The sequence below is a fragment of the Rhinolophus hipposideros genome (assembly GCF_964194185.1).
Source record: "Rhinolophus hipposideros genome assembly, chromosome: 26".
NCBI lineage: Eukaryota > Metazoa > Chordata > Mammalia > Chiroptera > Rhinolophidae > Rhinolophus > Rhinolophus hipposideros.
This window is the reverse complement of record NC_138072.1, coordinates 25,501,212-25,516,996: the sequence shown is the minus strand read 5'-3', so window position 1 is coordinate 25,516,996 and position 15,785 is coordinate 25,501,212. Positions and strand designations below refer to the sequence as shown.

At 41.0% G+C, this 15,785-nt stretch overlaps 1 protein-coding gene across 3 annotated transcripts in view; it reads right to left on the bottom strand.

Annotated features, from left to right (window-relative positions):
- The window catches only part of EGLN1 (egl-9 family hypoxia inducible factor 1), a 54,760-nt gene that overhangs the window by 5,862 nt on the left and 33,113 nt on the right, over positions 1–15,785 (bottom strand). The window contains exons 2-4 of one of the 3 annotated variants that reach the window (XM_081038878.1): positions 6,005–6,124; positions 3,246–3,382; positions 215–282 (exon numbers count right to left, since the gene is read on the bottom strand). In XM_081038878.1, the coding sequence (XP_080895004.1) occupies positions 215–282; positions 3,246–3,382; positions 6,005–6,124 (325 nt within the window). The remainder of the gene's footprint in view (positions 1–214; positions 283–3,245; positions 3,383–6,004; positions 6,125–15,785) is intronic. The other 2 variants (XM_081038879.1, XM_081038880.1) reach the window with 2 other exon arrangements.

Here is a 15,785-nt window from a genome sequence, read left to right as displayed (position 1 = left end):
TTGTCTCTAAAGAATTTTCTCAGCCTCCTTTGCCTCAGACTTTCCTAATCTTTGGACAACTTTGTTGGGTGAAACTAACAATGAAGATGACTTCAGAGAAGTCCTCTGTTAAATAAGGGAGTTAAGGAATCCGGCAAAAGCAAGGAGCAAGCCTCACGGCTCAGCCCCAGGCTGCGGCGCTGCCTGCTGGTGTACCGTGGCCCCGAATGTTTACCTGTTAGGTATTTTACTTTAGCTCGTGCTCTCTCATCTGCATCAAAATACCAAACAGTTATTGCGTACCTAAAAGAAAATTTAGAATAGGGTAAGAATGATCACACTGGGGAAACGTGGTATGCTGTTGCAATGGTCTATCAAACGGGTCATGTTAAAATAATGTCTCAGTCGGAATGTTAGCGGAGGCTGGACGGGCCGGGACCAAGCCGCGAGCCAGTAACCTCCGTGCTCAGGAGCAGAGCAGAGAACCAGGAGTAGCTACAACTGGTATCGCCAAGTTGATGAGTTTTTATGACTTTCTTAATACCTACTTAACCTACTTGATTATCTGTTCCGCAAGCCCACAGCAGATCAGAAACAGACATTAAGAAGGTAAAAGAATGGCTGTTACAGAAAAAGCACACTATCAACAGCTTAACTTCTAAAAGAAGAGAAGAGAAACAGAGCCTCAAGGCCTGGGGCCCTTTAGTGAGAGGAAGCACTGAAATCCCAGCTGCGGGGGACTTCGCTACATCACAGCAAAGAATCACGGTGGATGTTTACAATGCTATAACCTCGAGTCATCAAGGAAGGTTTAAATTATGCTAAGAATTTTTAGGATTTTTACCAAAATAATTACACTATGTTTTGACATAAAGTTTAGCTAAACTTCATTTTTCTGAAAATTTCACTTATCTGGAATATCTCATTCCACAAATAAATGAGGACTCTGGCTTACTAAACACTATGAAGCACATCGTTACACCTTTTGGTACCAACAGTGGGGAAAGTGCACACACACCACAGGCACTGAAAGCTACTGACGCTCCCTCCCTCCCCGGGACACAGAGGTTAGGGCACCTGGCAGGTTCTGGCCAGTGTGCACTGGGGAAAAGCAACACTAATCACACGAAGAGCCAGCAACGATAGCACTAACTCATGTCGCCACTTGAAGTAAAGAGTCAAAGGCAGTGAGAGTCAGAGTCGGGGGGTTTGCACAACTGGGGAATCCCAGGCCCACAGACCACCCAGCTGGTGAGTGACAGCTGAGGTCACCGTCCAGCCTCCTGACTTCCGGATTCTGCTCTTTCTAGAGCTCCGGCCCCTTTCTCACCCTCTGGACTCGCCTATTTTTCCAGGTGGTGTGGTAGCAGGAAACGTGCACAGACATGTAATGTTGTATCTCTTTTGCCCCAAACTTTTAGTTACTTAGCCATCAGAGTTCCAGGTATCTGGGCCAACTCCCCTCTGAGCCCTAAGGCCTTACCAGGAAACAACAGTCAATGACCATGTGTCGCTGTTTTTCCCTCTTGTCTCCCCTGATCTACTCAAGAGCTTCCACGTGACTCCACGCTGATCTGGGACAGACTGGCCCTTCCTCCCAGGGCCTCACAGACACGACCGCACTCCTGCTGCCTGCGTCACTGTGACCCTTTCCCACCTATGCCCACTGAACAGCCCTGTCTCCCCCCTCCAGGTCCAACAGCACTCATCTTCCGTGATCACTGGGCACGCACTCTACCCAAAAAGTCTGTCACCTCTTTATCTAGAAAGGCTACAACCAGTATTTCATAAAAAAGGTCTTAGAAGCGGTGTGGAGGTCAGAAAAGGTTCTAAAGAAGCAGCGGGGCAGAGACGGCCCTGGCGTGCGGACAGGAGAGCCGGGGACTCGGGCCGGCGTGTGGTGCCTGGACCCCCGGTCTCCGTGCTTGGCGTCCTATGATCTCTCGCCCCAGACCGCTCAGCTGCTTCCTCACTGCGTGACTGGGGCTGGCGGCTACAGGGCTCAGAAAGAAGCAAGAGAAAGGGAGGGAGGACAACCAAGTCTCTAGCTCTGGAACTTCACCGAAGGCTGGCGTCTTAACATGATAAAAAGCCCACTCTTCTCCTGTGTGTCCGCGGGATGCCCTCTCTCACCAGCTCTAAGCAACTGCATGCCAGTAACTGACTACTGTAATGTTCCAAGTCCTTTCTATAATGAAAAATAGGTACTTAAAAAATAGTGCTATTTTTCTACAAATATTTATTTTTATAACAATGTCTGCAACATCTTCTATTTTAATAGTCTTAACATTTTGAGTCATGGTAAATGGTAAAAAAAAATTTTAAGTATACATTAAACATAATAGGTTTAGAATATTAACCTTGTAGAAAAAGGGTGTAATATAGGAAAAGAGATGTTTATTACTAAAACTAAAGGGTTGTTTTTCTAACACTAACTCCCACACATGGCAACCTTGACTCTACTTTTCTTTCCTCTATTCTTTCTTCTCTTCATGTCTACTCTCTGGTTATCTCTTAGGTTTCTATTCTGTATCATTGTTCTACATCGATCTTCTCCTTTTCCCCCTTACCACCTTTTAAAAAGCTGCCCCTTTCCTTCTCTACCGAAGCTTTCTATTCCAAGTCAATACAGCTGACCCTTGAACAACAACGGGGCTTTGAACTGAGTGGGTCCACGCATATGCAAGGTTTTTTCAATAAATACTGTAAATGTATTTTCTCTTCCTTATGACTTTCTTAATAACATTTTCTTTTCTCCGGCTTACTTTATTATAAGAAAACACTATAAATACATATAATGAACAAAATACGTGTTAATTGACTATATTATTGGTAAGGCTCTGGTCAATTGCAGGCTCTTAGTAGGTCAGTCTTTGGGGAGTCAGAAGTTATCCTCGGGTTTCATTGTGCGGAGGGCTGCTGCCCGTGACCCCCACACTGGTTAAAGGTCAACTGTACTGTCACAAAATCATAGAATGGATAGTAGTTAACAGACACAAAAACAAGGAGGCAGGGCTGGTAAGATGATGGGGACTATGCTTCCATTTCTTACCCCAAACAAGGAGTGGCCGTGCAAAGAAAGTCACACGTGGTACTGAATGGGAATAAATCTTATAAAATTACTCAAGCTAAAGTTGATACTGAAGCATTATTATAAAGGTAACTGAAGAATAGCAAGATACTCATTAGCAAACTTTCAAGTTTCTCCTATCTAGCCCCTCTGTCCTACCATACTTTTTACCAATTGTGTCTTAAAGGAATACTACCTTGTAGCATATGCTGGTTGTACTTCATGAGGGTTGCGACGATCAGACCAGAAAAACAGCAGTCTATCAAATTTGGGTTCAATGTCAGCAAACTGGGCTTTGCCTTCTGGAAAAATTCGAAGTATACCTCCACTTACCTAGGAAAGAGCCAAATACGTAGTATGAGTAACCAAGAATGCTACAAAATTAAATTTAGTGGGGAAGACCATTTCAGTGAATCAAAATTCTTAATTGGATTATTCACAAATATACCTCAATTAAAAAGGTCTGAAGGTGAGGTGGTATTCCAAGTATATGCACTGACACAAGGAAAAATTCATTTCTTTCAGAATTTTTGTAACTACTTGATGAAACAGATGAATATTATCTAAATGCAAGTCTTAAAATGACATTTGGAAGTTTTAAAAATTAGTAAGCATTTCTTATTTATGTATGCTAATGATCTGCTTAACCTACTCTTAAATGTACACATTTCAAATCCCCTTGACTAAATTACAGGCATGCCATGCTTTACTGCGCTGCATAGATGTGTTTCTTACAAATTGGAGGCGAGCCCGTCCAGCAGCAAACAGGCCGCAACTCACTTTCCTGCGATGTCTGGACTGAACCCGCAGTCTCTCTGAAGTGTGCCTGTACCACAAGTGGTTAAGTATGTCCAGTAAGCAGTTGATCACATCTTAAAGTGCTACAGGTACTTAGTAGGACAGTCACAAATGGAATGCAACGCCTCCTATTTAAAGAGGCGTTAGCGAATCAGTAGAAAGTGCTGTCGTCGTCATCGTGGTCGTTACTGTGGCCCTTATTAGAGACAACAGCTCTCCCTTTCCAGACTGGGCCTGACACACTGGTGACCACCTATCTGCTTTTACAACTGGATTCCATCCAAAAAGGATTACTACTATTTACCCAAATATATATCCTCCATTTGGGATTAGATGGACCCATCTATTCCTTCCAATACTGACTCTGGGCCCTGGATACAGGGGAGGGAATAATGCAGACAGATGTTGGCTTTGTGATATTTATAATCTAGGGGGAATTAAAGTGAGGAGGCAAAACCCACCCAACTGAGTAGCTCTTTACCCTTCAAAAACTAAACTCCCAAGCAGACAGACTCTTAAATTGAAAAGAACAGTAATACGAGATTCGATCAGGCCACCCTGAGGTCGAGCCTATTCCCAGATGCTACAGTTAGAGAAGCTGTCGACCAGGTTTACCCACAGAAGGTAAATCAAGCTACGTGGTTCCCTTGCTCGCCTTCCTCAGGTTCCCGTGTCGTTCAGAGTGTCCTCACCCACGGCACTCATGCAAACATCTGAAGAACCTCTGGACTGGGATCAAGAACATGTCTTCTTTTCTTTCCCCCGCCCCCTGCCCTTTGACTGGAGTCATTGGGAATATCACAGGCAGCTTGCTGAAAATGTTTAAAGAGATAGATAGCTGAAGCTTCCAATCTCCTTCCAGGAAACATTCCATGACGTCTGACTTAGGTGGGTGCCCTGTGTGCTCCCCCAGTGATCGGTCCTGCTTGCAGCATAACAAGGTGTCATTGTCAGCCTGCTAACCTGGGTCCTCCCCCAGATCCCAAGCTCTAGGAGGCTATTTCTGTTTCTGCTCTGTCTCCAGCACCCAGAACCATGTCTGGCTCATACCATATTCCGTGCACTCTTGTAATGGGCGCTTTCAGTTCTACATGTAAAAATACTGAAGACTTTTCTGCTTAGCTACTAATCCAAAAACTATCAATTAATGACTTTGGTTTGGTCATATCAAAATGAAAAGATCAGCCTAGAAAGACCTAACAAAATACAGAAGTTAGGAGTTGATCGATGTATTTCTAGCTTTCTAGATATTCAAAAACTCTTGGGAAAAAAAATTTGTTTTTTTAAAGTCTTAAGTGAAGTTAAATCAATTGTTTTGTGTGTTGGGCTCAGAAATAAATCACCAAACTTATTTTTCTACTTCAAAGTTTGAAAACTCACGGAAAAACCCTGCTTGTTGGCATAATGCCTCAAACTCTACTTAGCAATAAAACTTACCTCCATTTTGAACTTGGACTAGGACAGAGAAAATGCCTTAAATAGGGATGGTACAGAAAGATCACTGGAGCATGTCCTAAATTTTAGGATATACTTTTAGGACAGAACTAGGTTTTGTACATTTAAGACTTGGTGGAGTGTGTGTGTGTGTGTGTGTGTGTGTGTGTGTGTGGTGTTTTAAATATTTAATTTTTAAAAATCACCCTGGCTACATAGGTGTGCCGACTCTGCGGAAATCCACTGGGCTATATATACATTGTGTTCACTTTTCTATTTGAGTATTTTGCTTCAAAAAAAGTAAATAGAGAGATTTTAACAAATTAATTTATATCACCTCCAAAGTAATACATAACATACTTCTAAAGTTTAAATCATTTAAATGTAACTGAAACTTAGGCTAATATTAAGGGAACATGTACTTAAAAAAAGAGATTGTATTGTACATTCTAATTGGTTTATAGGATTTGTCACTGTTGATAAACTTCTAGTTTTTCCATGATCAGGGAAAGAAGGGATTCTGCCTCCACGAGTCCATCTAACAGCCCAAGGTAAGAAAACACCTCTACAAGAACGCAAAGAATAAAATGGAGGAGTAAGCGGCAAATAAACCACAATAATTATTTATATAGAACCTCCCTCAAAAGCCATTATAAAACAATCGTTTGCAGAAGTATTTTTAATAAAAATTAGTAAAAATAAATGCTCAGTGAAGTTGCATACCTTGGCATCCCAGTCTTTATTAAGGTAATATATACAAGTCACACATCTTCCGTCTCCATTTGGATTATCAACATGACGTACATAGCCCGTTCCATTGCCTGGATAACAAGCAACCATGGCCTGTAATAATAATAATGATGATGATTTTAAAAGTCCATGTGTGAATAAAACGAAAAAAATAGCTTATAAAAGAGATCTGATTTTTGACTACTTTGATGTACACTTATAAACTTTTCTAATAAAAATCATATTTTATAGATAAGAAGAGGCAAGGTACTCTATGTCGAACTTATTTTAAGAACACAAAGTAGACTGGTGAACAACCCACGGGCTGGGGATTCTGCTTCTCAGCGACGGGGAGAGCCGACCCCGATGGATCAGGCAGCGAGCGACCCTGCTATGAACACTGGGGTCACAAGCCAGGTGCCCCTGTTGGAAACCCCAAAGGGCAGAAGGATGGCAGGACCCACTTTCCCGATCCTTATTCATACTGACAATCACGATCCAGGGAGTTGTGTCCTGCTCCAAGGGAGATGTCTATCCCCCGAGCTCGCCACAGACCACCTCCATTCCTACCAGTCCCACGGTCAAACACCCATCTGACAGTGTCTCCCAGTGGTGCCAATGTGGACAGGCATAACTTAGAAGGTCAGCTCAAAACATTAACTCATTTAATGTCAGTGATTTAAAAAAAAGGTAAATGACAATTTAGCATATAACTAACCTCTCTTCAAATCAGTCATTTTTTTTGCTCAGATTAAACAAGATGTAGTTCAGAAGACTGTTGGATGTTAAACATGAAAGCAGAAGAGAGGCCCAAAACAAAAAATAAATTGCATGTTCTAGGAAAGTAGGACACAACAATCAACTGAAATTATGAAATTAGTAAGGGTGGTGTTTAAAGAAAATCTCAAAATTACAAAGAAAACAAAAACAAAGATGCTGAAGGTTACCAGTTAAGTATTACTGTCAAATAATTAGTACAAAGTCCCCAAACAGTAATTAAATTATATAATTATTTAAGCTAAATGGAAGATGCTAATTTTAAAAATTCATATTCACTGGATTAGTGAATAAGTCATTCCGTGTTCCATCTCTGAGAGACTCGGAAACATTTTAAACCTGAATGCTTAAAAAAACAAAATCATATTTTCATAGACACCCTGGACCTACTGCTCTTAATCAGAAGCAGAATTTTTGATGAATATTATGTATGTCTGTCTCTATTTTTCCTGATTCCAGACAGACTTAAGGTTGGTAATACAAGGAGACTGGCATGGGTTTAAGGATGCTCAATAAACCCAGTTTCCTTGTCATTTCGCTGCTAAGAAAAGCCACATATAACCTTTGAGTAGTAACTGTAAGGAGGTACTTTTAACAATGCAATTAATCCATTTGTGATGAGAGAATTATGAGTGAAGTACATGATACATTCTTATCTATGGAAAAGAATGAAAAACAAAACAAAACAATCTGAACTCTTCCCTAAAGCAATCTTATCTCAAACAAGCTCACCCAGGCCTCTCCAACTACCTGGTAACTTTAGCCTGTCTCCTGTGAGAACAAAGGGAAAAAATATTTCTCCGCCTACTCCCTCCCAAGCAGCCATTTAACAAACACCTCTTGCGCACCTGCTATGTATATGAAGGCCCTGGGGCTGCACTGATGACTAAAATAGACCAAGTCCCTCGCTTTCATTTATTATGGAACCTAGTGTAGGAGGGTAAATAACCAATAAACGAATAGATACCCGTATATACTAATGTTAGGTAGTGAAAACTTATCTTTTCATAAGTTATGAAAAAAATTAAGTCGAAGGACACAGAAAATGACAGGATGATATGCTAGAGCTGTGCTCAGAGCCTCCGAGGAACCGACATCTGAGCTGAGATTTAAAAGACAGGTGTGGCAAGTCATGCAGGGTGAGCACGTTGCAGGGAGGGAAACTGAGTGCAAAGACAGAAATGGCTGGGCAGGGTGGGAAACCACGGCAAGCCAGCTGGACCAGCAGAGCAAGGGCACAGAATGATCAGAGCGGGTCCGTCCAGCCATGGTGAGGACTGCAGATATTGTTCTAAAAGTGACAGGATGCCCACGGAGAAGCCACCTGATTGTTTTGGAGTTCAGTTGTCATTTTGGATGAATAAAACAAATAACAATGGCAGTCACCTCAATACCGCCTACTACTGAGCATTTATCGGGTGCTGACTCTGTATTTGCCAAGCACGTTCTAAGGACTTTCTGTGTAATAACTCATCTGATATGACGTCAACAGTATCTTCTCCCTCACCTTCATTTCACTGTTAAGGAAACCGAGGACCAGAAAGGTTAATTAATGTGCTCAATGTCACACCACGGTAGAACCAGGTGTGAATATAGGAAATCTGCTTGAGGAATCCACGTTATTAACAACTATTCTAGATTGCAGGGGGAGAAAGAATGAAAACCAGAGGCCAGGTAGGTGGCTATCGCAGTTTCTAGGGCAGAAACAAAGAGGCTGACCAGGTAGGCAAAGTGGGATGGACTTGCAAGGCCGAAAACCAACTTGCTGATGGATGGGAAATGCAGAGTAGAAGAGTGAAAGATAATTCGGAGGTTTTCAGCCTATGCAAGTGAATGGATGCAGTGAACTGTTTACTAAAATGGAAACGCCAGGTAAAGAATGGTTTTAATAACATTCACAGGGTAGGAAAGGAGCGTCCCAGCAATTGTCATGATGAGCCAAACATCCGAGAACAGAACAACATCAAAGATACCAAGACGACGCTTCAATGTGGGATTTGTTTCTATCAGTCACTTCGGAACTGATTTCCTGAGAGCCTTAGGTTTACGCGGAGGTACGCGGGGTGCTGACTGGGGAGGAAAATGGGGGGATGCAGGAAAATGAGAAGAGGCCAAACCAGCAGGTTTTGCCCCAGCCTTCAACTAGGGGCTGCATTTATCTGTTTCCTTTATGTGAATTCCAAGCAAGCTTTTCCAAAAAATAAAAAGATGCTATGAAAGAAGTTTTAAACAATTGTGTTAATTAAATTTTACAATCCGTTATAGCTCAATTACCTGCATCTAAACGTATTATTGGAGGTGGCTATTACCATTTTAGCCTTATCTGGTGTTCCCTGGGTCCCTAGCTCTGCTCTGGTGAGAGGGACACCACCAAATGAAGAGAAAGGAAGGTATGAGGGGTAAGCGCTCAGCAGGGCCTGCATTTAATTTGCCATCTCAGCTTGTCAATATCGGCCCTAGAAAAGGCAGTAGCACATTGTAAGAAGGGTAAAAAGAACACAATGCAAAACATCACTGTGACCCAGCAAACTAGAAAGCCTGCAGGTAAGTACGACTCAGTGCTGATGCCTATAAACTGAAGGGTGAGCCTCAGTGAGAAGGAAACAGACAAGACAAGCAGGCCCGCCATCCCTGGAACTGGACTTTATAGGAGAAGGGGTAGCCCAAGCACCCCCAGGAGAAACACTGTCACGGCAAATCGGAGACCCGAATTCCTAGAGGTTCTGGGGGAAGAGAAATTCTGAAGGAAACTTGGAAAAAATGTAGAAGGGTCATGAATTCATTCAAATAACCATGTGACCTAATAATGATACAGTGACATATGGTAATTCATGTATCTCCTCCCCTTGGGGATTTTAGAAACATGAAAAGCTACTTCTACAAGTCTCACCAAATCTGGCAGCTCCTATGTTTAAAACTAGTATTCATACTTCAAGTTCTTCTTAGCTATGGCCTGGATTATAAAAATTTTAAGTTCCTTAAATATAACATAGCTTTTCCAGTTTTGAAATAATATTCATGGTCTATTGCTTAATTGGTAAGTTTGTTGTTATGATGTATTTTACATGTACCTGTGTAAAAAAGACTCTGACATTGCTGTTTTTGCTTAGTTTGTTTTTAATGCACAGAAGACTCTAACATACTCTTATTCACAATATTTTTAATAAATTCAATTATTTTCTCTTCATCTCTTCGTAAAGCAACTAATAGCAACACATTCTACATGTGATTTTACCTGCTAGTGCACCTTATTAGTCAAGAAGTTGGCCACATTAAAAAAATATTTATGGACTACCTACCAGCACTACAAAAAGGGTCAGTATGGTGTCTGTCTGAATGGACTAAACTGGAAAGAAAGATAAAACCGGGCACATACAAAACAAATGATAAACTGAGTAGTGCAAACAATACATAGGAAAGAATTGTGAAAAAGAAGGAACTACCTATGTAGGATTAAAAAAAAAAAGGGACAAACAAGAAAAATCCCAAATAAATAACCTCATGTTACACCTTAAAGAACTAGAAAAAGAAGAACAAGTGAAACCCAAGGTCAGCAGAAGAAAGGAAATAACAAAAGTCAGAGCAGAACTAAATGAAATAGAGAACAAAAAGACAATAGAAAACATTAATGTGACAAAGAGCTGGTTCTTTGAAAAGATTAACAAAATCGACAAACCCTTGGCTAGATTCACTAAGATAAAAAGAGAGAAGACAAAAAAAAAAAAAAAGAGAGAAGACACTAATTAAAATCAGAAATGAAAAAGGGGAAGTTATCAGGGACACCACAGAAATACAAAGAATCATGCAAGAATACTATGAAGGACTATATGCCACCAAATTCAATAACCTAGAAGAAATGGACACGTTCTTAGAAACATAGAGCCTTCCAAGGCTGAACCATGAAGAACTGGAAAATCTAAACAGACTGATCACCAGTAACGAAACTGAATCAGTCATCCAAAACCTTCCCAAAAGCAAAAGTCCGGGACCAGATGGCTTCACTAGTAAATTCTACCAAACCTTCAAAGAGGATCTAATACCAATCCTGCTCAGACTCTTCCAAAAAATTGAAGAAGAGACAGTACTCCCTAACTCGTTTTATAAGGCCAACATTACACTGATACTAAAACCTGGTAAGGACAACACAAAAAAAGAAAACTACAGACCTATATCTCTGATGAATACAGATGCAAAAATCCTAAACAAATTCTAGCAAATCGAATACAACAATGCATTAAAAAGATTATTCATCACGACCAAGTGGGGTTCATCCCTGGGGCACAAGGATGGTTCAACATCCGCAAATCCATCAATGTGATACATCACATAAACAAAATAAAGGACAAAAATCATATGATTATATCAATTGATGCAGAAAAAGCATTTGACAAAAGATACAACATCCGTTTATGATTAAAACACTTAATAAAATAGGTATAAAAGGAAAACACCTTAACATAATAAAGGACATATATGACAAGCCCTCAGCTAATCTCATAATTAATGGTGATAAACTGAAGCCCTTTGCTCTACGTTCAGGAACACGACAGAACTGTCCCCTATCACCTCTGCTTTTCAACATAGTGTTGGAAGTCCTTGCCAGAGCAATCAGGCAAGAGAAAAAAATAAAAGGCATCCAAATTGGGAATGAAGAAGTTAAATTGTCACTCTTTGCAGATGACATGATGCTATCTATAGAAAACCCTAAAGACTCCACCAAAAAGCTATTAGAAGGAATCAACGAATACAGTAAAGTTGCTGGCTACAAAAGCAACGTACAAAAGTCCATTGCATTCTTATATACTAACAATGAAATCTCAGAAAAAGAAATACAAAAAAACAATTCCCTTTGCAATTGCAGCAAAAAGAATAAAATATCTAGGAATAAACTTAACCAAGGATGTGAAGGACCTATGTGCTGAAAACTGTAAGACATTTTTGAAAGAAACTGAAGACGACACAAAGAAATGGAAAGACATTCTGTGCTCATAGATTGGAAGAATCAACATAGTTAAAATGGCCATATTACCCAAAGCAATATACAGATTTAATGCAATCCCCATCAAAATCCCAATGGCATTTTTTAAAGAAATAGAACAAAAAAATCATCAGATTTGTTTGGAACCACAAAAGACCCCGAATAGCCAAAGCAATCTTAAGAAAAAAGAACAATGCTGGAGGTATCACACTGCCTGACTTTAGCTTGTAGTACAGGGCTACAATAATCAGAACAGCATAGTATTGGCAGAAAAACAGACACACAGACCAATGGAATAGAACTGAGAACCCAGAAATAAAACCACATTAAATATGGACAGATGATTTTTGACAAAGAAACTAAAAACATACAATGGAGGAAAGACAGCCTCTTCAATAAATGGTGCTGGCAGAATTGGATAGTCACGTGCAAAAGAATGAAACTGGACTGCTATCTGTCACCATGTACCAAAATTAATTCAAAATGGATCAAAGACTTAAGCATAAGACCTGACACAATAAACTGCAGAGAAGAAAACATAGGTACTAAACTTATGTACCTTGGGTTCAAAGAGCATTTTATGAATTTGACTCCAAAGGCAATGGAAGTAAAAGCTAAAATAAACAAATGGGACTATATGAAACTTAAAAGCTTCTGCACAGCAAAAAAAACCATCGACAAAATAAAGAGGCTAATATCCAAAATATACAAGGAACTCATGAAACTCAACAACAAAAAACAAACAACCCAATTGAAAAATGGGCAGAGGACCTGAAGAGACATTTCTCCAAAGAGGACTTACAAATGGCAAATAGACATATGAAAAAATGCTCAACATCACTAATCATGAGAGAAATGAAAACAAAAACCACAATGAGATATCACCTCACCCCAGTCAGAATGGCTATCATCAACAAGACAAATAGTAATACGTGTTGGAGAGGCTGTGGAGAAAAAGGAACCCTCATACACTGTTGGTGGGAATGCAGACTGGTGCAGCCGCTATGGAAGGCAGTGTGGAGGTTTCTCAAAAAATTACAAATAGAATTACCATACGACCCAGCAATTGCTCTCCTGGGTATCTACCCAAAAATCTGATAACATTTATCCATAAAGACACGTGTGCTCCAATGTTCATTGCAGCTTTGTTTACGATCGCCAAGACATGGAAACAACCAAAATGTCCTTCGATAGATGAATGGATAAAGAAGTTGTGGTACATATACACAATGGAATACTATTCCGCGTTAAGAAAAGATGATATAGGAACATTTGTGACAACATGGATGGAGCTTGAGAGTATAATGCTAAGTGAAATAAGTCAGACAGAAAAAGCAGAGAACCATATGATTTCACTGATATGTGGTATATAAACCAAAAACAACAAAAGAACAAGACAAACAAATGAGAAACAAAAACTCATAGACACAGACAATAGCTTAGTGGTTACCAGAGGGTAAGGGGGGTGGGGGGAGGGAGATGAGGGTAAGGGGGATCAAATATATGGTGATGGAAGGAGAACTGACTCTGGGTGGTGAACACACAATGGGATTTATAGATGATGTAATACAGAATTGTACATCTGAAATCTATGTAATTTCACTAACAGCTGTCACCCCAATAAATTTTTAAAAAAATTTTTTTGATGTAAACAGATAAAAATTTGAATTAAAAATTTTTTTTTTAAAAAAGGACAGGCTTTGAGACACACAGACAAACTGAGCTTATCCTTAAAAGACAGATGTGATTCAGAAAGGTGAAGGGAAGACAAGCAGAGTCTGAGCAAAACAAACATAGGAAACAGTGAAGTAACAGTGCGCAGTTATAGTAAAGTGAATTTGGTAGAAATAGGATGTGAAAGGGAAGCAGCCAACCCCTGTGGTCCTGGGTGGGGAAGGCCATGGTGACATCTTTTAAGAAGGCAGCTTCCTTATTGTAGGACTACATGAAAGATCATTGCAAGATCAAGCACCCCGCTATGGTCTGAATGTGTGTGTCCTCCCCAGACTTGTCTGTGGAAATCCTTACCTACAAAGGGCAGGTATTGAAGGTGGGAGCTGTGGGAAGTGCTCAGGCCATGAAGGTGGGATTCGTGCCCTATGACAGGAGGGGTCCCTGCTCAGCCACCAGGAGAGGGCACAGCCAGAAGTCCCTGGCCCTCACCGCAGACCAGACGGCCAGCATGGAGCCTCGGTCTTGGGCGTCCAGCCTCCAGGACTGCGAGCAGTAAACCCCTCCCTCCCTGCTGTTTCTCAGCCCCAGTCTGGTGTCGTGTCTTGGCAGCTGAGCGGACTGAGACACAGCTACGAAGGATGGCCTTGCTCCGAGATTTCCGCTGGATGTACGACTTCTAGGATAAGGAAGTATATTAAAATCCATCAAGAGAAATGCAAGTATCTCCGAGTCCAGATACTTGCTCGGGGCGGCCTGAGCCTCCCTGCTTGTCCTCGTGTTGTCCTGAGAGGAGCGGACAAAACCGACCACATACTCCTGAGGAGTCCAGGCGTGCGCCTGACAAAGTAAAGTAATTCCTTGACGTGTTCCTAATCTGCCCCCTCTGTGAGACTCAACTTTAAATATTTCAGTTCCCATTGGGAAAGGCCCATTTAAACATAAGCAAAACAATTAAATACTACTTTTTCCTTTTTGATATGAAAATATACATGATTGAGGGTGTTCTTAAAATAAGAAACACCATAATTTTGTTTTTTACTCTGAGGAGAAAAGGAAGGAAGAGGTTTGCAATACTTCTTTGGAATCTGAAGACACTTATTTCTGGCATTGAAAGGTTTGTATTCAATATGAAGTTGACCAGGAAACTTAAATTGCTTTTCCTTTTTGAACTGATTTTTAAAAGGCTGATTGAAAGCTAAAAGAACTAAAATTTTATGAGCTATCAAAGTACTTTTTTACTCTGAATGAGGAGAAAAGGTTTCCGATCTGAAACCGTATCCGAGTAAATACATGCGTATTGCTTTGGGTTTAGAGCCCACGGGCCTGGAGGTTCTGACGCTATTAGTGAGTATCCACAATGTGCCGGGCATGGACCATCTCACCGAATGTTCACAACTTTATGGGTTAGACACAATCTGCCCATGGTAGGTATCAGGAAACTAAACTACAAGGAGAATAAAAGACTCGTCAGAGGCCCCAGAGGAAGTGGCAGAGGTGGGATATGAACGGAGGCAGTCTAGTGGGGAAAATAAGCCCCTATATTCTTGCTCAGTCTCAGCTCAGGAAGGCTCATCTGTAGTCTGAGAGCTCAGATGACATTGGTAGCAGGCCCCGAAGCGACTACCCACCTGCCCGAGTGACACACACTTCGTACCTATGCTGACTTCTCCCACGTACAGAGGTACCGCGGAAGGTTTTCCAACTCTACAGTCAAACCCTTAAGTCTCTTCCCCCACCCCACTCCCAGAGCACAGCTGCCAGTACCCTCCAGGATGGTTACCTGAATCTAGACCAAAGGGGGGAAAACAGGTCATGAAAAAGAACTGGACTAAGAGCAAACTGGTATTTATTATAAGAATAATCTGATTTTTAAAACTGCAGATTTCAGTTATACTTGCTTAGTTTATGCAAATCTCGTTTCCTAGAAGACACAATTATAAACTTTATGAAAAGTTACACATTTTGTTCAATGCATGAGTTAGTATAGTGAATGTGGGAAATGGGGAAGGGCGATCTGTATGCATTTAAAAACGTAAATCTTTTAACTTTTCCAAACTTCAATGTTATAAATAACAAATCTCACCACAAACAAACTCAGGACTTCATGTTTTGGGGTCAAATTTTCAAGTCTGCATCACGGCACAAATGACCTAGCCCTGAAAACAAGGGCGTGGCGCTAAGGACACAGGCCGTGTCGCTGGGCACACGCCTCCGTCCGCACAGGGCAGGACACGAGACCACTCAGAAGAGCAGCAACCCATCAGAGTACGGATTCCAGGTAGAACGCCAAGACGGGACAAGCAGGCATAGTACGACAGCATTATGACAGATCTTGGCCGACTTAGG